Raw genomic sequence first — 27,578 nt, 5'->3', positions numbered from 1 at the left:
CTTGGGTTATAAATACAATTATTATTGAATTACTTATTTTTAAACACAATTAAAATAGTATTTCATCAAACTACACACTGATGATTCTAAGACATTATAAACATTACAGTTTTATCTTCTGTTAATGCCTGATATTCTGTAAAGCTGCTTTGAAACGATGTGTGTTGTGAAAGGCGAGATAAAAATAAAAATGACTTGACTTGACAATCGTAAGACTTGTGTTATGATCATTTTACATTGCACAAATACAATATAAGAGAATATAAATAATATTTTAATGAAAAACTTAAAAGACACAAACACAGACATGATGGTCAGCTGACCATAAACAATCTCTCTCTCTCTCTCTCAGTACCGTCCGCAGTCGGCCTTTATCCCTCTCTGAGGCTTGATTAGCCTGATAAGGGAACAGGTGTATAATCAGGCCCTGCCCTCCGCCCTGTCACACTATTATTCAGAGCAAATATATCGTGTCTGATTTGTAAAAGTTTGCCTTTCCATGAGGAGAACGATGATTAATTCATTTTCTTCAAATATTGTGTTGTACTTATTGGAAAACTGAGAACAAAGGGTTATTAATTATCTTGAGGGGAGGAGAGAGATGACCGCATGCTATCCCAAAAACCCTCTCTGATTAGCTTAGAGTCTCTTCAGGGTGGGACCAAACAGAATGGGTTAAAAGATCAGGCTTGACAACTCTTTGGTTCTTCTTTTCCGGGAAGTCCCGAGTTCTCCCTTGCGGGAGTCCTTGCTTCCGGGGCTTCACCTGGTCATTCCACCACCAATCTGGCATTCACGATCTTCAACAGAATTCCAAAACAAAAAATGTTCTACAGACACAGCCAATGAACAAAAGCAATGCAACTTATGCAAGTACAAACCTCCAAACTTCAGTTGACAGTGCTGGTGTTTCATTAGATAATTGGGTAACCCGATCTCAAATTGAGGTAAACTAATGTAATGATGTTTTTGAAGGCATGGTCATAGAATCCATAAAGTACATTTTATTCTGTTACAGATAATTCCTATTCATATTCTGTTAAAGCTCACTTACCAACCTGTGTGAATGTATTTGTATTTGTGTTTGTTTAGTTTTATGTTGATTAGTTAAAACATTCTTGTTTCTATTCACAGAGAAGTTGAATATTTTAATTCATATCGGTCCCTTGCAATCTGTTGATTCTAAAAGCTGTGTGCTCATAAACAGTAGTTCAATCTATTTGTGATATTGTTATCAATGGCCATGAAAGTAGTGTAACTGTAAGAACTAATCTTGCATCCCGATCAACACATCGCTTCCCGAAGACTTTGATCAGACGGAAAAAATTTAGGCAGATTTAAAAACTGATATTGATAACAACTTTGATGTTCCTTTACCTCTTTGGCTTGGAGAACATGACGGCTGTTTTTTTTCCCAAAAACTATTTGAAATGTGGAGTCATCAGATCACAAAACACGATTCCACTGTCCAACTTTACATCTCAGATGAGACCAAGACCAGAGAAGTCAGTGGTGCTTCTGGACAGTGTCAATGTGGCTTCTTAACTTGCATCTGTGGAGGCAGCAAATGGTGTTGACTGACAAAGGTTTACAAAGTTTTTTAGACAGTGACATATGAGTGATCGGAGATCATGCACATTCAGCCTACCTGCAGTCCTGACCTGTCTCCAATTGAGAATGTGTGGTGCGTTATGAAGTACACAATACAGCAATGAAGGCCTTGTACAACTGAGCACGTAACAATCTACATAATGGATGAATTGGAGAAAATTTGTCTTCAGTGCATAAATGCTTATAAATGTTATTAGAATAAATGGTGATGTTATACAGTGGTATACACTAGACAGTCGCAACTTTTTTGGGGCATGTTCCAATCATCTGATTTCAAATTAGCATATATATATATATATATATATATATATATATATATATATAAAATATTCCCAAGGTAAAACAAAAATAATGTGTACTTTCAATATTGCACAGGGTGAATAGAGTTTTCAAATTAATCCTTTTTGTTTTTATTAGCATTTTCCTTACTTTGCCCACTTTTAGAATTGGGGTTGTATTTCCTTTAAATGATGGACAGAGATGTGCTTGCAGGACAATGCTTTCTTGTTCATTTCATTCATTCATGTTCTGTTTACGATTACACCACACACGCACGCACGCACACACGCATACAAATAGCAACAATTAAGATTTTCCTACCCTGACAAATACAGATTGTCCCTGTTATTGTTAAAAAAGTCCATAATCAAATTCTGTGGGTCATTTATAATTTGATTATCATTTTAATGCAAGAACAACAAGTAAGATCAGTTTACAGATTACTTGCTCTTATAATCCATGTCAACTGATTGAATTAAAACATGACACATTATTATACAATCATATCCAGAACATGTTTTTGGTAAATTTCAGAATTATTGGCAATCAGTTTATTTCTCTAAATTGGTTTCAGTAGCTTAATGACATCTGAAACACTGACCAATCCTGTGAAATTATATGAAGCACCAGTTTACCAAATTTCCAAAACTAAATGTAACATTATTAAGTGGAACTTTGAATATTTTTACATGCTATTTATCATGTGAAAGATTAAATTGAAGCATATTGGATGTTCAACACATTCCTAAATACATTTAGGCTAAATGTGTTCCCATCTTATTGGCTTTCACTTTATTTATTTATTGAGAAACACATTTGGCAAGTTATTTTGAAAGACTGATGACCTAAAGAATGGACAAGAATTAATTCATTTGGATACAGTTGTGCTTGGTTTCAGACCCCAGTTAATTAGTCTAGTTTTCGAGCATGATGTTAGTCAGACCTGTTCATTGTTTACAATCCAATACAGGATACTCCAAATCTATATAATCACCCAAACTCCAATTAATATCGACTTAAATAAAAAATACATATAATTTACATCCAAAACACAGCATTGAAAAAGGCAATAATGCAGCAGTTAAAACATCTGTAACTTTGTTTACATTTCTATTGGTTTAGGATAAGAGTGGGAGGGGTTTTCGTATAGAGGAGAGGGTCATCTCAGCCAAGAGAAGGTATACACACAAACATAATTTTTTTCTCTACAGAATACAATGTCTTAAATGTTCCTGATGCTGGTAAGAAATCTTGATAAACCCATAAATATGGAGTCATAAATCAGGGCATCAAAGCACATCAATGGAAGCTTGAAACTTATTCAAATTCAGAAATACTTGTCGCAGAGTGATCAAGAAAACATCAGGTCATCCGAAATGGTACCAACAAACCATCCCAATTAGTTTTAAGTGCCATGAGCATGTGGTGCCATATCTCTAATTCTAACCTGGAGGTTACAAAATAAGGATTTATGAACATGTATATTTAAAATGATGTTATATGATACTTATATGCAGAATGTTTCTGGAAGCTTACATTTATTAACATGTTACTGAAATATGAGAGTATTAGAGGATAAATGAAAGCTCCATCCTCTGGGTTATTCTCTGAAAATATTTTGAGTATTTCAGGCACTTTCAAGCGTGCCAAAAGAAAAGGAAGACCCAAAGGCAATGAAAACATACATACAAAAACATGCCATAAGGATTAGTCTCATAGATCAGGGGGAAAATGTATTATCTGCAATAAATGTGCTAAAATTTCACAGGATGAAGTGGTTAAGAGTTTGGTTTGGTTTATATAAAAAGTGTTGCTTTGAAATGACGTAGTGGGGAAAAAAAAAACACATCTAAAAACATACTGGGCCCAAATTTCGGTTTCACTTTTACTGATATGTCATGTAATATAACAGAGAATGATAATGTTTTCTCCTCAAAAACATATTCTTCATTTAAACAAAAAGATTCAGAGCAACATGTTCTCTCTACATCAGGCTAACAGTAAAATTGTAGTGTTTATTTTATTGTCACTGCGACAGACGCCCAACATTTCTATCATACTAGAATTGAAGTACATTGGACAGACAACTTAATAACCCTCTAATATTAAAAAAACTAACTTGACATAATTTTCAGGAGTGAGTGACCTTTAAGTGCAGCAAGTTCAACCAGTCTTTGAGCCAGAACTGGTTAAAGTTGTACCAAGCCGACCAACTTTTAGACATGACAATAAACTAGTTTCACACAAACCCTCTCTATATGTAAATGAACTGCGATGAACTACTATATGAAAACTGAGTGCTTAGCAAAGCTAACTAACTGCATTCTAGAAAACGCTGTGGTGTGTTAGGAGGAACGTGAATGGAGTCTATGTCTACCTAAGATACATTCAGTCAGAAGTTACTGTGTCATTTTCTTGTGCTGGTTTATACAACAGTCCGTTTTCATTCAGCCATGTTAGGAAATGTTTCTCTCTCGGTGTGAGCAGCACAAGCTCATCTTTTCGTCCACACATTGCATCGATACAAATGAATGATATGAACGTCTATTTTAGTTACGTCTTCAGATATGTACATGTCATTGTTGCACTGTGATATTTTGATTTTTATCAAAAAGCAAGAAACAGGACCAACACAAGTACGTTATAGCATCATACACCAAATTTTGCATGCTTTTTCTTTATGCTTATGGACATCCGATTACTTAGAATTTACTTTTAAGAAGCAACACCAGAAAAATATTTCTAAGCTTTTTGGGTAGACTTGTTCGATGAATGTTTGTGGTACATTTAAAACACTGATTCAGATTGAAAGCTCTTATTGTGTGACTAATGATCTACCAGAATGTCAGGTGGTTATCTATGAATACAAACTTTGTTCTTTCATAAGTCTAAAGTCTTGAAAATGAGATTAGTCTATAATTAGGTTGTCTAAGAGGGCCTACACTCATTTTCCCTCCCAGGTTTTCATAGTGAACTCAAAAATATATTATTTCATTCATATCACACTTTCACCAAGAGCATAACTCTGCTTTGGACATAGAAACAATAAACAAACCAGTCTTGAACAGGTTTAGCTTTTTTGAAACCCACAATTCATGGAAATCATGTGGGACACCATTCTAAGATTTTAAATGGCATTTAAGAACACTGAACATGCTTGGTGTGGCCAAACCCTCACAAACAAAAGCAAAAACTGGGGATGAGAGAGCTTTATATGGTCTGCAGATTCTGTTATCAGTTTTCTCTCCCTATTTACGTGCCGGGTCTGTTACATTTTTAACATCGGTCATATAGACATACATACAGTACGAGGGAGAGGGGGTTGCCATGGAAACCCCGATCAAAAAACAGGAGGCAAGGGGGAGGTCATGGCCTTGTGACTGTACACCACTCCTCAGTTCATTTGCTCGAAGAATTTGTAAGTGGGGTTTTCGTAGCCGTGATTCTGCATCTTATTGAGCTGTCTTTCCTCTGGGGTCAGCATGGGGTCTACCTGCTCAGAGAGAGGGGGGAAAGAAAGAGATTAGAGCGTGACTGTTAAGAAGTTAGGTAGATTATGAACAGACACATATTTGCCAATCAGAAATAGGTTAACCATTAGCAAATCTGAAATAACTAAGGCAAGCACATCTGAACAGGCTTGCACATTTGGGCGACCAGTATAACAACATACATTTATGAATGTTGTTAAAATAAATTTTCCCTTTACATACTATTTTTTTATATGGACCTCTTGGACACTTGATTCTGTTTGGTCAATCATGGCATCCTGTGGTCAAATATTTTTGTTTAAAGACTGCTAAACTGTAAGTGACAGTTGACCCAGGGAGCTGATTTCCTACTAAGCTGTGCTTGTTGATAGGGCTGGTGATTGATATGGTTTTCCTTGATTCGATTCCGACTCACAAGCTCTTGATTCGATTTCAATTAGATTCTGATTAATTTGGGTATGTTTCAGTAATAATATCCTTTTGGTTAAATATAAAAGAAATTCTCTCTTAATTATACAGGAACATTCTTGGCACATTATACAATGTTGATTTTACCATTATGTTTTCAAAATTTTGGTCACATTTCAGCTTTTTAAGATGTTACAAATTTCATGTATTATTCCATCAGTAAATACAGTATGATGTCTTGAAATTGCATATACTGTGTATATATACAAGAGCACGAGTGCGATATGGCCCTACATAAGCACTGCCATGATTTGGCCATAGATAGTGCTGATTTAGGTCCATTTAGCACGATTGCAAATGTGATATTGCTTATATATAACAGTTCAAATAACAAGTACATTTTTAAAAATCAGGAAAACTGAGTATGGTCATATAAAAGGCATTTGTGCATGGAACTATTATCTTATACGACGGATCAGAATCTGCAATTGCTGGTTCAAACCAAACGAGGCGTCCAAGCCTCTCAAAAACGTTGCTTTACAACTAGTTTCATGGCTTGGGCTGTTTCTAACAAGTTATCTGAGAAACAAGGATGTGTGTGTGTGTGTGTGTGTGTGTGTGTGTGTGTGTGTGTGTGTGTGTGTGCGTGTATTTATCACTTTGTGGGGACCAAATGTCCCCATAAGGATAGTAAAACCCGAAATGTTTGACCTTGTGGGGACATTTTGTCGGTCCCCATGAGGAAAACAGCTTATAAATCATACTAAATTATGTTTTTTGAAAATGTAAAAATGCAGAAAGTTTTCTGTGAGGGTTAGGGTTTAGGGGTAGGGTTAGGTTTAGGGGATAGAATATAAAGTTTGTACAGTATAAAAACCATTATGTCTATGGAAAGTCCCCATAAAACATGGAAACACAACATGTGTGTGTGTGTGTGTGTGTGTGTGTGTGTGTGTGTGTGTGTGTGTTTCTGAGTCAGAAAGTCAGCTTTCTGAAAATCCTATCCTATTTTCTCACTGGAAATATAGCTGTCCAAGCGGGGGTATTCCTCCCTATTTCGTGGTAACTGGTGCACAAGAGTTATTCTCTATAGAAACTGCAATCTCTTCCATTTTTTAATGCCAATTCCTTGCATTTGACTAAAGAAAATGCAAAACATTGCGCGTTTCCATATAACTGTAAATGCGCATTATCTTGAGGGAGCCCGCATTTTTGTCATGGAGCAGCAGAACAACCTCTTTGCTGCAATGAGAGTTGTATTTTTAAAGGCACATATAAAAGTAGTTGGATTGAAACGCAGCTTGTGTTGAGCTTTAGTGTTGAAGTTGTTAGTTTAAAGCCATTTAAAGCTATTTCCTAGCTTTAATAGTGTAGTAATAATCAGAGCGATCATGGAGTGCTGATGAATGAAAACACTGACGCTGACTCACTTCATGTAATCTAACTGCCTGACAAAAATAAATGTAAAGAGAAACATATACAGTAAATCTTAACACATATGTACTGCTCTTACACTTTAGTTTTGAACGGCACGAAAAACAAACAGCATGAGTGGATCATCTCTCGTCCAGTCAGTTTCGAGGACTGGAACTAACTGTTGTATTTATGTATAGGTTTATTTTTTACAAGCATAATTTGTACTATTTGCAAGTATTTACATTTATGTGTAGAAAAGGTGCTAAAACCGTACTTTCTCTTTAAAAATACCAGCAATCCAGTGTTTCAGTGTTTTTGGTTGAGCACACATTAACCAGCGTGGTTTCTTTACGGCATCCTTGCTATTTGTGGTTACATTGAAATGTTTCTATTTGGTTTTTAATGAACAATTGACTGTTACCCAGCAAAAATGGTATTAAAAGAGACATTGTTCAGTGACAAATGGATTATGTGGATCTTAACTTTGGGCACAAATTAAATGCAACAAGTCAAAACAAACTTTTACTCTCAATACCTTTCACTGTATATTGAAAGAGTAAAAGTTTGTTTAAGGATGGGCTCTTTTAAGCCCATCCTTAACTAAAAATAAATCCTGATATGATTAGATATGATTCATACAGTCCTATATTTATCTTTCATATTCAGAGAAATGGGCCTCTTTCCTTGTATTACGCCTACAGTAAGTATTTGGCATATTGAACATGTACAAATATACTATTGGCAATGATATCCATTTTATAAGATTCTTAAATATTTGTTTAATATGTGTTAAATCACAAAGGAGTCTTTCTTCAGGCCAAAACTTTACCTGTTATTCAATTTTCATGCTCTTTTTCTTATCAAAATATCAGAATGCAAAACAAGGCAGATATCAAAAAAGAGATAGCGAGCAGGAAGTCGCTTCATGGCAGTTGGTTGTTATAATATGTCCTATTGTGTTCTTTGGAGAAACAACAGCCAAGTTTAAGGTAATCACATGGGGTAAAAATTTGAATAAGCCTGTATTTAATCAATGACATCACATTAAGAACCACAAAAAATACATTGTAGCTAGAAGAGCCCTCATAGGGGCTATACTCCAAGTGAGTGCCTTGGACTTGCTGCATCCCAAAACAAGCCATTTTAGCATTTCAGCTGAACTCTCACCTCTACTATGCCATGGCTGATGGTTCCATATGGCTTACGGCGGACTAGCAACAAGCTTATAACCATCACCATGGCAATGGCCACAGAAACAACCAGAAGCCCCACCATTGCACCACGGTTAAACGTCTCTAAAACATCCGGCTGCTGTGGTAAAAGAGAAGAAGCATTAAAAACACATTCAACTTCAGGACTCTTTATTTGTATATTATTCATATATTCATATATTTACATATCTTTATATTTGTAAGTAAAATTGCATCCCTCTTAGTTATCTTCCAAGTACTGTGGCTCTTGTCTAATTTTAGAAGAATCGAGTTATTGCAATTCAGTCGGCCTACAATAGGGCTCTAAGCATATCTATTAAAACTTGGTTACATGTATATGTTAATTAGCTCATACAGTACATCTGAGCAGAAACTATTCTTAATGAACATAAATTAGAAAATTAGGCTCATTTTCCAAGAGCAAAAGTAAGTAAAACAACAACTACGCATCACATGCCAACAATAAGGACATTATTTTAAAATGAAAGCATTTAGACACACACCAGCTCATCTCTTTGGATTCCTGGAGACTTGTAGACCACCTGCTTCAGTTCTACAGAGGTGTTGATCTAAGAAACACAGCAATACTTAGAGTTGATTAAGTAAAGGGAAAATTCCAATGTGAAGTTTTATCTCAGCTTGGCATAACACATTATTACAGTTTTTCTCAATCGCTTTGGCTCATTGAGTCTAAACATTCTCATTGCAACTGTAAGTGCAATTGTCACAACTGTTTTATGGGACATCACATCTCTATTGCAGGTCTGCAAAATGTAGTATCTCACCCAAAACATTTAATTAATGCTTAAAAACCTAGTTATTGTGTCAGTAAATTGGCCAATGCCACCAAAATGAAAAGTTTTTGCGAAACATTGCACATTTCCATTAACTGTAAATGTGCATTATCTTGAGGGAGCCTGCCTTTTTGTCATGGAGTAGCTGAACGGCCTCTTTGCTTCACGGAGAGTTATATTTGCAGTAATAAAGCAATTGTACATTATGTTATTTAATGCTGCCAGGAGATGTCGCAGAATAAGTGCAATAGCTCACATCATGAGGGCTTAAATGGCTATTCCCATTCGTCGACAGCCTCCATATACCTGGGAGCGCCAGTGCTCAAAACAGTTCTGGTGGAATGTGAGGACTCACTTTAACTACGATCTGTGGGTGAAGCACTTTCAACTAACCAGGGCTAAAATTGAAGAATTGTGTGACTTGGTCTGGACTTTTCTTGAACCAGCCACGTCAAGCTCTCGCACATCGTGTGAGCATACTGGTCAAAATGTTTAATGTTTTTTCACCATGGCAGTCAACCCTGGAAATATTTGTTATATACAAATGTAATTTTTGTTCAACTTTTTTGTTGACACTGACTGCTTACTGTACTATAAAATAATGTCACCTTTGTCTAGCTGTATTCTAGACACTGAGCTAATTAGATATCGATTTCAACAGCCGGTAAATGTTTACTGGGAAAAGTCAATACTGAACAACACTGTAGTGCACAGAAAAAGGATATGCACATTTGTATGTATACAGTAAATTAATTTTTGTAGTAGTGTGTTACATGTAAACAGAAAATTCAAATTTGCATGTCCATTTTTACACATTTCTTCCATGTAAAGTCATAAACTCTTTTTCAGGACACTGTATTTTAAAGATAATTTTGTAAAAATCTTTACAGATCTTTATTGTAAAGGGTTTAAACAATGATTGCCATGCTTGATCAATGAACCATAAACAGTTAATGATCAATGCACCTGTGGAACGGTCATTAAGACACTAACGGCTTACAGACGGTAGGCTATTAAGGTCACAGTTATAAAAACTTAGGACACTAAAGAGATCTTTCTACTGACTCTGAAAAGCACAAAAAGAAAGATGCCCAGGGTCCCTACTCATCTGCGTGAACATGCCTTAGGTATGCTGCATGGAGGCATGAGGACTGCTGATGTGAAAGCGCAATCCCTCCATCAGTGCTCAGACTGTCTGCAATAGGCTGAGAGAGGCTGGACTGAGGGCTTGTAGGCCTGTTGTAAGGCAGGTCCTTACCAGACATCACCGGCAACAACGTCACCTATGGGCACAAACTCATCTTCGCTGGACCAGACAGGACTGGCAAAAAATGCTCTTCACTGAAAAGTCGCAGTTTTGTCTCACCAGGTGTGATGGTCAGACTCACGTTTATCTTCGAAGGAATGAGCGTTACACTGAGGCCTGTACTCGGTAGGCAATTAAACAATTAAAACACATTCCCTTTCATAGCTATTTATGGAATATACATGTATGTCTGACAGATTTTGATAATTGAATGGATAATTTGGCATTTGATGTCTCACACGATGAAAGAATGTTTAGAAGCTGTGAAGAGTATAACAATTTAAACAATAATCAACTCATGATCAGTAAGCCTGTGCATTTAGTTATTGTGCAAATTGTAGACAATTTAACTTATATGTACAATTTGCTTAAATAAGAAATTTAAATCTGGTGTGAACAAAAACAAATTGTTCAGGATTTGAACTTAATGTTATGAAAAAAAATATTCCCATTTGAGAAATGAGCCAAAGCGATTGAGGAAAAACTGTAATTCTGCATTCATTTTTTAATAAGGAAGAGGTCTGATCACCTGTAATAGTAGATAACTCCCTCTAGTGGTAAAACTGCTAAAGCATTTCTGAAAGCCTGCATGCTATGAATATTATTTTGCCTTTGCACTCCTTTTACTGAGTTACTCTTCTCTGAGTAATGCATATTCATTAACTGTGTTGTTTTGTATCTGTTTCAGAGCAGATTCTCCCCTTACCTTCTCTTCATATTCATAAGTTGGTCCTCTCTCTGATGTGGTATAGTCATACTCATCTACTGTAGAAACTGTGGAAAGATAGAAGAGTGACCCTATAGTTATTTACACAAACATAGACTAGGAACTTTTAGCGAACATCAGAACAATCCATTAAATAAAAATGTAATAACAGGAAGTGTGAAAAAGAGTTATATGATTCACCTTTCTTATCACTGGGCTGGGGGTCTTTATTTCAGAAGAGAGTAAAAAGAGAGGGAAATAAAACATATTTAGCATAAGAAGAATTGTTTAAAGGTTTTTAAGGTTCTATAAATCTCAACTCAGTTACTACCCTACTTTTAATATATGTGTCCTGCATGTCATGTGTTGTACCAATTCGTGGAGGGTATGGGCGGTTCTGGAAGGCTCTGTCCTCTTCCTCTTCATCATCCTTCTCTTCCTCACTCTCAGCAGGAAGAAGCTCTTCAGTGGTGCGTGTCTCAGAGAAGGAAGTGGTCATGAGTTCACTGATGTCCCCCCTTTCTGTTCTCACTAATTCCTCTGCAGAGATAGATAGATAGATAGATAGATAGATAGATAGATAGATAGATAGATAGACAGACAGACAGACACAAAGACAGACAGACAGACGGATAGATGGATGGATAGATGGATAGACATACAGACAGATAGATAGACAGACAGACAGACAGATAGATAGATGGATAGATAGACAGACAGACAGACACAAAGACAGACAGACAGACGGATAGATGGATAGATAGACAGACAGACAGACACAAAGACAGACAGACAGACGGATAGATGGATAGATAGATAGCAAGCGGATAGATGGATGGATAGATGGATAGACGGACAGACACACAGACAGACAGATAGATAGATAGATAGAAAGACAGACAGACAGACACAAAGACAGACAGACGGACAGATAGATACAAAGACAGACAGACAGACAGACAGACAGATAGATAGACAGACAGAGACAGATAGACAGACACACAAAAACAGACAGATAGACAGACAGACAGACAGATAGATAGATAGACACAAAGACAGACAGACAGATAGATTGACAGACAGACAGACAGACAGATGGATAGACAGACAGACAGACAGACAGACAGACAGACAGACAGATAGATAGATAGACAGATAGACACAAAGACAGACAGACAGATAGATTGACAGACAGACAGACAGACAGATGGATAGACAGACAGACAGACAGACAGACAGACAGACAGACAGATAGATAGATAGATAGATAGATAGATAGATAGATAGATAGATAGATAGATAGATAAATAATTGAGCACAAAATGTAAAACAAATGATTGTTGAAATATAACAAAACAAAAAAGTCTTACGAATTTCATCGTGAAGTTTCTCAGCCAGGCCGGGGACCTTATAGAGCAGAGCCAGGCTTTGATTCATCCTCTCCTCGATAACATGCAGGTGAGTGTACACCTTCAAAACAGAAATAAATGAACTTTAAATTTATTTTTAGTGTTCATTTTTTAAATATCATATTTTGTTGCTGCAGACTTAGCTGGCACCCACACTGAAAACACATGGGTCTAAAATACTGCTACACATAGCTGTACATTAAACATCATATATGTTCTGATTGACTCTAGGACACACAGTCAGAATATTTTTATTGTTGTCTGCAAATGTGAAATAAATGGATGAATGGAAGGGTTGAAAGATATGGAAGTGGGATTGTGAAATGGATCACAGTGAAAATTTCGAACCTGGAATTTCATCTGCTCAGCTTTTTGCGGGTCGGCAGACTCGATGTGCTGGTAATGACGCAGAGTGTGTCGCCGGTCCTTCTGCTCTGCAGCCATATAACGCTTCAGTGCCTGAAGCACACGCTCCGGCTGTGTTCATATGTGAGCAGGAAAAAGAGAGGTAAGTAAGAATATGGAGTAGAGGAGAATTAGAGAACTGTATTACCACTTTACATCTATATACTATCAGCCAAAAAGTTGACTTATAACAAACCCTTTTTGATTATGTAACATTATAAAGAGAAATATTCAGCCAAAAGACCTATACTGGATTATTATTATTACATTGAGCTAATATTTTAATAACAGTTATTAAACAGTTACCTGCGGTGGGTCGCTCTGCACAGCGCTCAGGTAGCTCTCCAGGGCCAGTCTACGATTATTATTCAAAGTGGCCACCACACGATCCAGGTGTGTCACCACCAATCTCTGCCTCTCACCAGCTACCTGCTCCTCAAGAGTCTGTAAAACAGACTGGAAGTGCTGAGGGAGAGAGAGAAAGAGAGTTTTGAGTTAATTCATCTGCAACAACAGTAAAGCATTGCATTTGTAGTTTCGTTTGGTCAGCGAATCCATTTTAAATGTCCAAATCTATTTTAAAAAGTGATTCACTAGCACTATAAATAGACTTGGGAGAAAAATGTAATGCTACAAAAGTATATAACATAGCCCCTTTACCTAATGCATGACTGAAACTGCAACTACTGTAATTATATTACCTCATTCAATGCTTGGCGGTCTGACTTAGGAAGGTTCTTTGACTGGTTGTCTGCTTCTGCCCACTCCTTCATGATCTGTACAAATACAATTTCTTATTAGACACATTTCAAATGTATGGATCTTATAATTATACACAAATCCTAAAAACATTTTCTCAGTTTTAAGTCCCGCCTCCTTCACCTCGTTGATACGTTTCATTCGCCGTTCCTCCAGGTCCATCTTTGCACGCAGAAAGTTGGCATGTTCACTGTCATCACCTGGCATCTCAAAGTACACATCCACGCCATCTGTAGGACGAGGAGTGGGCACTGCTGACAAAGGAAAGAGACAGAGTTAATTCATCACCAATCAATCAATAATGCAACCAATGAATCTATCGAAGAAGGAAAAGAGTGAGAAACTATAGCTCAGAGAGGCTTACTGTAAGTAACATATTGAACATATTGCAGGGAGTCTGTAAACTTTAAATCTTCAGTTTTATGTATTTAAGAGGATACATTAAAGATGCACAGTTGTTTAACCTCACACATTCTGTTTAACCTCTGTTGAGTGTGTGTAGTGAGCTGGACGGGATTGATATTGTACATTTATCAGCCTCAGTGCTTCACTAATGAGCCTAATTCCTCTCTGGAGTAAAACATGGACATAATATGCTTTTTCATATGCTGAGTATTACTCACCGATTTAACCAGTGCACAATATGAGCTCTAGAGAGCTCAAGATATTATATTTGAGAATACATCCACCAGATTTATTGCTGTTTTGATAGCTTCCACACTTTTGCTTCTGTTATTCTCTGTATATGTGCCATTGGAGGTACATTATTACAGAAATAAATCAAACCAGACTGAGCTGAACTGGAGTAGGTAGATTGTCTTTTCTCTGACCAAAGACTCCTGTGGAAAAGCAACCCTTTCAAAAAAGTATTGTGGTGGCACCACGTTACACTGTTGTATATGATAAAACCATGGTATTTTGATACCATTTATAGCATAGTATTGAATGACTAACATATTAATGACTGACTAATTAATAATATTTGATGGTATTTACATGATGCTACAAGGTACTTCAAAGAATACCATGTCCTAAAAAAAACGCACATGTCCATAAAACATGGTATTACCATGGTGTATGTCCAAACAACATGGTATTGTTATAGTACATGTATAAAACATGGCATTACCATGGAGCATGTCCAAATAACATGGTATTTTCATGGAGCATGGCCAAAAAACATGGTATTATCATGGTAACTGTCCAAAATTCATGGACAAAAACATGGTATTACCATGGTACATGTCCATATAATATGGTATTATCATGGTACATGTTCAGGAAACATAGTATTACCATGGTACCTGGCCAAAGAAAGCATGGTATTATCATGGTACATGTCCATAACATATGGTATTATCATGATGCATGTCCAGGAAACATAGTATTACCATGGTACCTGTCCAAAGAAAGCATGGTATTATCATGGTACATGTTCAGAAAACATGGTATTACCACGGTATATGTCCAAAAAACATGGTATTATCATGGTACATGGTCAACAAACATGGTATTACATGGAACATGGCCAAAAAACATGGTATTACCATTGTATGTGTCCAGGAAACATGGTATTATCATGGTGCATGGCTAAAAAACATGGTGTTGTCATGGTACATGGCCAAAAACAAGGTATTACCATGGTGTATGTCCAAACAACATGGTATTGATATAGTACATGTATAAAAACATGGCATTACCATGGAGCATGTCCAAAAAACATGGTATTATCATGGTAACTGTCCAAAATTCATGGACAAAAACATGGTATTACCATGGTACATGTCCATATAATATGGTATTATCATGGTGCATGTCCAGGAAACATAGTATTACCATGGTACCTGTCCAAAGAAAGCATGGTATTATCATGGTACATGTTCAGAAAACATGGCATTATCATGGTACATGTCCAGAAAACATGGTATTACCACGGTATATGTCCAACAAACATGGTATTATCATGGTACATGGTCAACAAACATGGTATTACATGGAACATGGCCAAAAAACATGGTATTACCATTATATGTGTCCAGAAAACACGGTATTATCATGGTGCATGACCAAAAAAACATAGTTTTATCATGGTATATGGCCAAAACACATGGTATTACCATGGTACGTGTCCAGAAAACATGGTATTACCATGGTACGTGTCCAGGAAACATGGTATTATCATGGTGCATGGCCAAAAAACATGGTGTTGTCATGGTACATGGTCAAAAAACATGGTGTTGTCATGGTACATGGCCAAAAACACGGTATTACCATGGTGTATGTACAAAAAACATGGTATTGTTAGGGTACATGTATAAAAACATGGTATTACCATGGTACATGTCCATATAATATGGTATTATCATGGTTCATGTCCAGGACACATAGTATTACCATGGTACCTGTCCAAAGAAAGCATGGTATTATCATGGTACATGTTCAGGAAACATGGTATTACCATGGTACCTGTTCAAAGAAAGCATGGTATTATCATGGTACATGTTCAGAAAACATGGTATTACCATGGTACATGTCCAGGAAACATGGTATTATCATGGTACGTGTTCAGAAAACATGGTATTATCATGGTACATGGCCACAAACATGGTATTACCATGGTATTTATCCAACAAACATTGAATTACCATGGTACATACCCATAAACCAAGGTACCTCCATGGTATCATGACCATCATGAGGTAACACAAAAATGTTTTTCTTTGGAATAATGTAGACTGATAAATTGTGCACAGTAAAACAAGGAATAAGTATCAAAATGTAGATTGGGTCAACCTTAACTTCAGGCCGACTTTAAAAAAGCTCAATTACAGTACATGTCAAAAATATTAAATACCAGGTTTTAAACAGGCTGAAAACTCACAGTTGTCCATCCGTGTCTGAGGTTGGGTGGAAGCTTTAGCAGTCTTATCATAATAGAAGTTGTCCATGTAGTCTTGGCCCTGGAAATGAGAATCAATGGGATACTCGTACTCCTCTGGGTCCTTTACTGTCGTAGTGGCTTCCTCCTCTTCTACTTCCTCTACATCTGCTGGCTCCTCGTCATTCCCTTCCTCCTCCTCCTCTTCCTCATCTGCCTCTTCCTCCACTACCTCCTCCTCTTCCTCTTCCTCTTCCATATCATCTTCCTCTATGTCAGTCTCAGGGGAAGGACTGGGAGTGGGCGGCATAGTTTTCACACTGAACAAGTGAGAAGCATTTGAAAGTAATATTATGATGTTGGTATAAGGAAGTTATAACACTCTTTTAACACATTTATGGTATCAATTGTTGGTCGAGATGCTTTGTGGACCTGAAATGAATGCTACAGATTTTTACATTATGTCTATGTTCACATACAGACCCTAGAATTGTCTGTTCATATAAAAGTTTACAGGAACAGATTAAATATGCATTAATTGCATAGTATAACGGGACAGACAACTAGTTTTCCAATGTGGTTCAGTTCAATATATGCATCTGTCTGCGCCCTTTTTTGCTGCATTTTGCTGTTTTTCAGCATCTTGCACACGAGCACCATGCTTTTAAGACATTGTCAGTTTTAAAAGAGCTTCAGTGGTTAAAAACGTGTCTTGAGACACCTGCATCCGGTTCCATTTTTTATTAAAAATTTTTTTAGTCTGATCAGCCCCAAAAAGATGAATGGTCCACCAAGTTACATACCTGGTGGTAACTTTTTCTCCAGCCATGGATACAAGGGGTGTTTCTCCTTGTACAGCATCTATTGTCTCTGTCTCACCACGTCCACTTGTTCCAGCCCTGCCAGGGCAACACACATACTCCACCCCACGAAAACGGTCACCACACGGCAACAGCATCCCATAACTATGCAACTCCAGACTGTCAGCTGTGCAAGCCTAGAGAGGGACAGATAAGAGAGAAAGAGACAGAGAGAGATTAAAGAGGAATAAACCACATTAAATCAAGATTAATTTTGCCATGGAAGATGAATGACTCCAGCAGCAATGCATTAAAGAGTTTGAAGTACATTATTTCTTTTTCCTCCCTTTGTAATTGAGCGTAGGTGCTGGGGGAGAAATGACCTACAAAATTCATATGGGAAAACTCTAAGTACCAGCAGATACTGCAGAGGCAGATAGATTAGGAGATATAAGATAGGAAATGAAAATAAAGGGATCATAGATCACAGAATAGGGGTGCAGTTTAACATCAGACTAACCATTAAAAATGTTAAGTTGTTAAAGCTGAATTCCAGTTTTAAATCTTTTTAGGCTATATAGTTTTTATATTCATTTGTGATAAAAATTGTTGTATTTTTTTCACCTCTTTGGCAATGTTGTGCCAGTAAACGTAGCTCTCACAAGAGTCCATTTGCTCCTGGTGCAAAAAGCGACAACGATCTGGAACAAGGAGTGCCTCACTTACATATTCACCAACTGAGAGAGAAAAATAGGGTAACACATGATAAATCACAGTACAAATGACAGTTATAAGGGTTTGCAAATATCAAAAGTTTAAGAAAGGATGTAATTATGATAATGAATTTTATACTCAAATAAATCCAAAGAAGACAATGCTAGATGAGGTTGATAACTGTGCAGAAATAGTAGATTAAACGGTGGTGTTAGCATTTTTGAGAATACCCACTTGGGCTGATGTGACAAAATTAGGAAGTGGGAACTCTTTGATATATGCACCATGTGAGCAGAAACCATGCACGAAGGTTCCTCTGAGCTAAACATTTGTTTTGCATTACCAGCATTACATATTCATATTCATTATTAAAATTATTAAATTATTAATTAAAATAAATAACCATTTAGAAAAGATGTACAGTATATATATATATATATATATACACTGTACATATTCATATATATATATATATATATACATTTTAGCCTTTTTGTTTTATAGTTGCAATATTTATAAGAGAAATGTTGCAGAATGGTAAAAAGTGAAGACATAACTCCAAAAAATGGTTGAGGTAGAGGGGGTGGAATGAGGTCCTGGGTCACCCGAGGCATGAATTTAAGTGTTACAGGAATAGTTCACACAAAAATCTGAATTCAGGAATGATTTACTCATCTCAAATCTAATTTGTGGATGCGTATATTCAAATGTGCCACAAAATACGACAAACAAGATTTAAATTTTGATGTATTCCTCACACAAAGCTATTGTATGGCTATAGAAAAAGACTTGTACTTTTATGGTACTTTAATGATCTTTTGTGTCGTTTTTGGAACTTGACAGACCACTGTCACTGTTTGGTCCCGCTGTACAAAAAAAGCAACATAAACTTTTCTAAAAATTTCTCTTTTTGTGCTCTATGGAAGAAAGAAAGTCATACCGGTATAGAACAACATGAGGATGAGTAAATGATGACAGGACTTTCATTTTTGTGTGAACTATTGCTTTAAATGTCCATTAAAGGATCCGTCTGCAGAAAATCTGAATAAACATATGATTGTTTGAGGTATATAACAAACCTGATCACAGAGTATAGAAATTTCAAACCATTTTCATGCCAAATGTATATTGTTTGCAAATTTTGAATTATAAACCACTCGAGGTGAGATTTGCAGTTTAAAACTTACCCAGACAGCGGTAGGGCACAACAATGAAGGAGCGGGTCTGACAGTGACCCCAGCCTTTCTTACACCAGCCTGGGATGGTCGCTGGAGATAAGGCCTCTTCTACATGGGATATCTGGAGACCAGGATACATCTGATACACATACATAGAGAACGACAGACAGCAAGACAATCACACAAAAAAAGAAACAAACAAACAAAAGGAAAGAGTAGGGAACAGGAGTCAGGAAAACAACAATTGGAAGAAGGTGAGAACAGATGAGAGACAGACGAATAATACATTTGCATGCAGAAAAATTAAGAAAATACCAAGAACAAACAGGGGGACAAGGGATTGAACCCTGTGGTTTTGCTGGTCTTAGCTGGTTTAAAAACAGCAAACCAGACTAACCATACCAGCTTAACCAAATTAGGAGATCTATCAAAGGCTAGTTTAAAATTATTATTTTTTTAAGCAAAAATTAGGCGAACATTTTAAATATGGAAAATGATCCACGCAGGCCATTTTGCCATATTTCTGTTTTGCAAAGTGAAGTAACACTCCCCATATTAATAACGAAGCACTATAACTGAGATCTAAGATAGTGCCAATATCTTTGTATTATCTTTATATTTGATTTGATAAGTCAGCCCATCTTGAGTCTGAAAATGTTGTTTAATATGGAAGTAAAATTACAATAAGACCAGACCATATATGCAATTAACGACAAAGAAGACAAATATATAATTGTTATTTGTCAATGTAAATGTAGGATTGTTAATGTAGCACAGGGTTGCTTTTTTTAAGGGAAGCACATACAACCAGTAGATGGAGTGCCTGAGTTAAATGTGGCGGCTAAGACTGCAGCGCTTTACAGTAAATAACACAAACTATTCCGGGTTTGGCCAGTAGGCAGCGTAATACCAGTCATTCTGTATTTAATTGACTCATATTGAGCCATCTGTACATTTTTAGGGTTGTACTTAGGATTCATAATAAAATGAACAATTTTATGCAATAAATCATAGAAGGGAGGGATCACGATAGGAACAGAGGAAATAGATTGATAGAACGATACATGTATATTCAGGAATATACAGGAGTGCATTGCCACATGAGGTTTGATGTTTTACTATATATTTTGTTACATATATAGATCAGATAGGACAAGACAAGATTAGTCGGACAAAAATTTAAATATTAATATCCTTTTGATTGCAATTATCCATGTAAACATTGTACCTTTAGTAACCAAGGCTTTTGTTCATTATTTATGTTTTCTGCAATATTCTGCATTTATATATATATATATATATATATATATATATATATATATATATATATATATATATATATACTGTATAGTGTAGAATATTGCAGAAAATATATAATGAAGAGAAGCCTTGGTTACTATGGTTACAATGTTTACATTATATAATTATATATTAACACACACACACACACACACACACACACACACATATATATATATATATATGGTAACACTTTTCATTTGTTAACTTTAGTAAATGCATTAGGTATCATAAACATACCATTAACATTTGATACATAATTTATTAATCTTTGTCTATGTTACTCAATAATAATACAATTGTTCATTGTAAGCTCATGTCAGTGCATTAACTAACGTTAAAATCTACAACTTTTTGATTTTAAAAATGTTTTGGTATATGTTGAACCATGTTAACAAATGAAACCTTATTGTAAGTGTTACCACACACACACACACATGTTGTGTTTCCATGTTTTATGGGGACTTTCCATAGACATAATGGTTTTTATACTGTACAAACTTTATATTCTATCCCCTAATCCTAACCCTACCCCTAAACCCTACCCTCACAGAAAACATTCTGCATTTTTACATTTTCAAAAAACATAATTTAGTATGATTTATAAGCTGTTTTCCTCATGGGGACCGACAAAATGTCCCCACAAGGTCAAAAATTTCGGGTTTACTATCCTTATGGGGACATTTGGTACCCACAAAGTGATAAATACACGCTCACACACACACACACACACACACACACACACACACACACACACACACACACACACACACACACACACACACACACACACACACACACACACACACACACACCATACAATAGTATACAGTATATAATTGTTATAGGATTCCTTTATAGAGTTCTCTGACAAACATTATTGCTCTGTGCACAAGGATGTATCAAATCTATTGACACTGGGCTTTAAAAAGTGATAGTGGTAGCTTAGAGACATATGGTCAGGGATTATTATGTTCTAAACAAGCTCTGGCAATGAAGCTGCAGTCCACTGGCCGACCACCTGCTAGACTAAACCTCATAGAGCCAGGAGAATGACATATTATTTGGCTACTTCTTTCGATTAAATTTTTCAATGTCACTCGTGCCAGCCAGCTTATGTAAATGCCATCCTGTGCTGAGCTAGAATGTAGGCACAATAATGCTTTTAAAAGCAGACTAATCGGTTGACTTGTTTAGCTCAGATTGGCCCACAATGAGGTGATTTTATACAGTGAAGATAGGGACAGTATGTTGATACATACATGGTGGAATAGACTGGTGCCTTTATTACATGTTTTTCAGACTGACATTTCAATTTTCAGAATTGCTGTCACGCAATAATATAGAGACTTAGCGTAGTGTGCAATGATGTTAGCCATGGAATACCCAAAGCTGTTTTTGGCATGGTATATTATTTGGCAATAGAATGCAGGGGAGGCCATAATTTATTAATCTTGTTATCCTAAAGGGATAGAAAATTAAAATTTTGCCATTTTACAATGTTACAAATCTATAGGGATGCCGGGAAACTGTCAGGATCCTGCCATCTGTCTGGTCTCTTGTTTACACTTTATTGACAGGATCCTGACACGGGTTTTGTTTTCCTTTTCTTCTCTTGTTTTTGTCTAATTTGTTCTCTGCCCAGCTTGTTTCTGTCCTTGTTATTCCCTTGTCCTGCCCCCTCGTTTCCCTCATTATTAGTTCATGTCCCTCTCCTGCCCTCCTCGTTTGCCTCTTGATTTCTCCCGCTAGTATTTTTTGGATTTGTTCTCCTTAATAAAGGATTTAAAGAGTTTCTGACTGTCTGCACTTGGGTTCTTCATACATCACCCTGACAGGAACACTATTTTGTAATGTTGCTATCTAGTTGGGACAAGGGAAAGTTCCGTATTTGGAAGCACTGTTGTAAACTGAAGAAAAATCAGGGAAAACAAGGCATCGTTGCTTATCCCTAATTCCTCTAGATGAGGCAATGGGGAACGACAAAACTTGCAATCCTCTAAGGAGAGAGAGAATACAGTCACATTAGCTGCACAATATGTTTCAGCCCGGGGCATACAGAGCTCATAAATCTCCACGGCTGATTTATTGTGAACAATATTGCCATTATCCTGCACACTAAATACACCAAGAGTTAGAGACAGAGATTTGCATCGAGTACTGTTCCCTGTGTATGTACATAAAATGCACTGCACACTTTAGTCTTGTTTTACAATGCTTATATTAGAACAGTCTGCCCTCTGTGTTCACCTTGAGAATATGCCTGAGTGGAGGATGCTTGTCCACATAGTAATTAAACCAATCAACATGCATGCAAATTTAGGTGCAGTGATTTAAATGTTTGGCTTCACTGAAATTGATTACATAATATAGACCAACAGGAAAGAACAGAAATAAAATAGAAAATGAAACAAAACATAAAAAAACTAAAAACTAAAATGGAACAAAAACAAAACCTAGAATAGAATAGAATCGCACCTCCTGGCAGTATGATAGGATCTTGCTGGGCTGGGTGAAGCATCCCTGGCGCCTCTGAGGATCTGGTTCCCACTGTCCAGTCTCAGTGTTCATGTGCAGTAGCTGACGCCCGCAAAACATGGCAATCTGAGGTTCTGCCATATGGGGACCACCAACAGGTTCATTCACCTCAGTCATAGCCATAGCCTGAAAAAGAGAGAGATTTTGACTTTTTATTGATTTAATGAATCCAAACAAACCTGTATTTGTATACAGTACAACTTTACAGTTACATATATGATTTGACACGCTTACAAAACTAGACACACCAAAACTAGCATATAATGTACTGTATTCATGAATGTACCAAACATATACAATTTTTGTGCCACTAGCATAAATTAATTTGCCCCCTAAAAATGTAAACAGGTTTGCCCTGAGCACTCCCCCTATATACCATTAGGAGGGCCAAACAGATAGTTCCACACCAAACTCATGCCACTGGCTTAGCCAAAATGTCAGTATACTGCAGGGCTAGTCAGGATGCTCAATCAGAGAGCAATGTTATGCTGATAGGACCGTCACAGATAGTACAGAAAGAGCAAGAAACTGTATGCAGAACATTTTCAGTAACTATACGACTCTCATTCACCCTTTATAACTTTTATATTACAGAAAGTGAAAGAGAGAGAATTTATATTGTTCTGCACCATCTTAGGTCGGAGTGGCCTACATTCTGGATACAAACCAACTGAGCCTAGCTGTCTGTTATAACTGCAAACCACAGAGTGATAAGAACCTTTTGAAGACAGCAGAAATTCAGAGAGATGTAGAAACTGGAAAGTACAGGATGAATACAGACACAAAGACAGAAAAGAAGGGTGAGTTCAGCTGTTATCAGTTGCCCTGACAGTGACGGGGAAATATAACATGGAAGCTCATTATTGAATTTCAAATTGAGCCAGAAGGCCAGACTTGCAGATAACCCTAAATGCAGCTTATCCATCTTCCATCAAACACATGCATGTGCATGTGCGTGTGTGTGTGTGTGTGTGTGTGTGTGTGTGTGTGTGTGTGTGTGTGTGTGTGTGTTTGAATGTGTAAAAGGAGCAGGCAAAGGCAGTATTCTCAACCAAAAATGTGCATAGCAACTCAGAGAACCCATGGCAAATTAACAGATTCATATGGCTTGAACAGTGCAACGATAGTATGCAACGATAATCGTTTGTGTACAACATGGTATATATTCCAGTTATCACCTTGTAAATAAATGTAAGCGCAGAGTAGTTCTAACGGGAAGACTAGCAGCTGTACATCATCGCACCATTAGCTGGGTAATTCCCAGTCAATTACACGTAAGCCATTGCTTCATAAGTCTGCTCACAATCTATCACATTACTGTTTCAGTGTGCTAACACGGCAACCTCCACCACCCCACCACCACCAGTTGAGTCCCGTCCTGCCCGGGGGTAGGCTCCTCGCCCCTGCCTCCTATCTCTGGCAGGATATGACGGTTCCGAGTACTACAACTTCGGACTGCCAGATGGCAAAGAGAGACTATTTTAATTACATTTTGTTTTTCCTGGCAGTCTGACCAAATAATGAGTCATTAAAGATGTGTTAAAGAAATAATCCTGGTTCCTGGAGTCAAACTCAATCGACAGCATTTGTGACATAATGTTGATTGCCACAAAAATAATTGTATACTATTTTTTAAAAAAAAAGAGGCAAGAATCGAGGTTACAGAATGTGAGTTCCCTGGGATTTAAACCCATAACCTAGATGCTGGCACACAGTGTACTTGCTGTAGTTTGCACATTTTGGCAAATGTAGTAGGTCATCCAGGTATTCCATGCAGAAAATGTGCAAACAGTGCACAGACACAGTACTATGGTAGTACACAATTCTGAACACCATCTGCACCCAATTTATTCTTCTCTCACATCACTCTAGTTTCTATTTCAATCATCTCTTTCTCTTTCATTCTTGCTTTCTTTCTCACTCTCTCTGGCAAATGATGTTGGTATTGACCTGAAATCTGTTCAGTACTTCTGGAGGTGGGCCCCGGGGACATTCACACTCGCAGAGCACACAGTAACCCTGTGCCAGAGTCACAAGCTCAATGACTAGCAGGTCACTTGAGTATATCAACATAGAGCAGGAAACAAGGGATCTGAGCAGAAGAGGAAGTCTAATCAGGGGAGAGGGTTCATTTTCACTAGTTATATACACATTTAATTGTTTAAAAAGCAGAAGCTGTAGTCGGTACACTAATCTAGCAATGGGAAAAAGGAGATATATTTTCTATGTTTTATATTATGTTCGTATCATTTGACCTGCTCAATAGAAACAAGCCCCACCTTCATTTAAATTAATTTACATTTATGCATTTAGCAGGCACTTTTATCCAAAGCAACTTACAGTGCATTTATTACAGGGACAATCCCCCCAGAGCAACCTGGAGTTAAGTGCCTTGCTCATGGACACAATGGTGGTGGTCATGGGGATTGAACCAGTGACCTTCTGATTAACAGTTTAGTGCTTTAGCCCACTACACCACCACTCCATGTTAGTTTAGCAGACATATTTATTGAAAGCGACTTATGATAAAAAAAAAACTGTTAATACCAAGCTTGCTTCAATAATTGCAAAAGAAATTACTCTGGTCAAACTCTGATGAATCAGATAGCACTTTGGATATACAGACGAGGTCATTTTAATTTAGAAAAAGATAATGAAAAAAAAAAAAATCAACCACATTTTACATAAACCGGAATGCTTATAAAATCTAGAGAAGTTATTTAGATAAAAAATAAGTTTATAAAATAAGCAATAATCGCATAAATAAACACAATAATATTTCTATATATTTATATTTATTTATTCATTTTTAATTTAGAACTTTAGGGCAACTAAATGTAATCAAAATTGCCTCAGATTATTAGATCCCTCCATCACGATGACCGGCAGGCCTTTATAAACAGCTGGCGCTGTGGAGTGACATCATCGCGTACAAAAAAAGTGTAAATTTCAACGTACGTGTAACAAAGACTCAGGTAGGTTGGGATCCATAAGCAGTGTTTCTTTATTGAACTCACAGATATATGCAGGCAATGGTCAGGCAATGGGGAGTCAGGGCTATCGTAGGCAGTGCCAGAGCGTTGTGAGGAAAGCAGGATGTCAGGGCAGGCAGCAATGGGCAATCACGAAGGGACAGGCAAGGTTCAGGTAGGCAGGCAGTAATCAATCGTTGTCAGCAGGAAAAGCAAAGTCGGTAGGCGGATAATCAGACAGGAATGGTAGTAGAACGCTCAGTAGTGTAGCCGGAACAAACAAGACTTCGCAGTGAGTGTGTCACTGCGTGAAGCTTAAATAGAGGGAGCTGGGATAGGAATCAGCTGTGAATTTAATCAAGCCCGGTATGTGGGTGCATGGGTGATTAGTACTCAGGTGAATCAGATCTCCGGTGGCCGATCGCGGAGGTGCTTTCGAAAGCGTTTGTGACAGTACGAGTACAAATATCTAATGTACAAGTTCTCAAATCCAAAATGCAAGCTCATGAGTTTTGCTACTGATTTATCTTCATACCAGACACTGTGTGCGTCAATCATTTTGCACGCGTGGATTTTGTGGGGGAGTGCTGCAAGGTTACACGGCTCCTCACTGGTGGGTGGAAAGACGCAATCAAAGCAAAAAACAGCTCTTAGAACCCCGTCACATGTCTTCTAAACTGCAAAGCTTGCTGCATTTCAATAGCATCCCCAGCGAGGCCACCAATCTGGCAACTCAGGCAAAGACTAAAGGCCCACTGTACTTTAATCTTCAATGACAGACAGTGTGAATGACAGAGAAGACACATAGCACTCAGGCAACCTATTAGAGTAGAGATGCCCATGGGGAAGAGGGGGGAAAGAAGGAGAGGGAGAGAGAAAGCCGAAATGTGAGAGTGATCAAAGGCAAACCCCGCCTCTGCTGGCCGATGCAAAAACGTTTGAAGTACTAATTAAAATTTATGAGAAAATAAATATATAAATCAGAGCCATAAATATACAATAAATACAGAGGGCCCGCAGGAGAGAGCAGCATTAGTGCAGAGCTGAGAATAAGAGGCAAATGCCATTAGGAGCCTGTTGGATTAAAAATGATGAAAAAAAGCTCATCAGTTGGAAGCCTTGACGAATCGGTTATTGCTGCGGCTGCAGTGTTTGCAATGAACATGCACGTGTTTGGAAAGAACAAGGATAACCCTGGGGTCATGATCTTGTGCTTTGTCAATGCTGAATTTGATATGTCGATTGCTCATGAAGACAAGTCTGCCTATTTCATCCTTATTGTTAGGAAGGCAACATGGAAGCTGTACACTTTTTTCCAGGCATTTTCCACTTTTTCAGGGCACAATTTGGGTGAAAATCTATTAAATTCTGAGGAATTGGGATGCACAACATATCGTCAACCAT

The 27,578-nt window shown here is 37.3% G+C and overlaps 1 protein-coding gene across 3 annotated transcripts in view; it reads right to left on the bottom strand.

The window, feature by feature from the left end:
* Positions 1-2,154: 2,154 nt before the first annotated feature.
* Positions 2,155-27,578, bottom strand: part of LOC127631565 (amyloid beta precursor like protein 1-like) — a 64,645-nt gene continuing 39,221 nt past the window's right edge. Inside the window, exons 2-17 of one of the 3 annotated variants that reach the window (XM_052109735.1) lie at positions 23,143-23,328; positions 19,375-19,504; positions 18,098-18,210; positions 17,477-17,670; positions 16,677-16,993; positions 13,919-14,049; positions 13,738-13,812; positions 13,343-13,501; positions 12,980-13,108; positions 12,593-12,692; positions 11,595-11,762; positions 11,424-11,447; positions 11,223-11,290; positions 8,920-8,985; positions 8,373-8,513; positions 2,155-5,383 (exon numbers count right to left, since the gene is read on the bottom strand). In XM_052109735.1, the coding sequence (XP_051965695.1) occupies positions 5,285-5,383; positions 8,373-8,513; positions 8,920-8,985; positions 11,223-11,290; positions 11,424-11,447; positions 11,595-11,762; positions 12,593-12,692; positions 12,980-13,108; positions 13,343-13,501; positions 13,738-13,812; positions 13,919-14,049; positions 16,677-16,993; positions 17,477-17,670; positions 18,098-18,210; positions 19,375-19,504; positions 23,143-23,328 (2,100 nt within the window). In that variant the 3' untranslated portion in view covers positions 2,155-5,284. Of the gene's footprint in view, positions 5,384-8,372; positions 8,517-8,919; positions 8,986-11,222; positions 11,291-11,423; positions 11,448-11,594; positions 11,763-12,592; positions 12,693-12,979; positions 13,109-13,342; positions 13,502-13,737; positions 13,813-13,918; positions 14,050-16,676; positions 16,994-17,476; positions 17,671-18,097; positions 18,211-19,374; positions 19,505-23,142; positions 23,329-27,578 lie in introns of all 3 variants that reach the window. The other 2 variants (XM_052109732.1, XM_052109734.1) reach the window with 2 other exon arrangements.

Source organism: Xyrauchen texanus, chromosome 38 (assembly GCF_025860055.1).
Source record: "Xyrauchen texanus isolate HMW12.3.18 chromosome 38, RBS_HiC_50CHRs, whole genome shotgun sequence".
In the NCBI taxonomy this organism is placed as follows: Eukaryota; Metazoa; Chordata; class Actinopteri; order Cypriniformes; family Catostomidae; genus Xyrauchen; species Xyrauchen texanus.
Note: the sequence above shows the minus strand (reverse complement) of the source record. Positions and strands in the feature narration are given on the sequence as shown.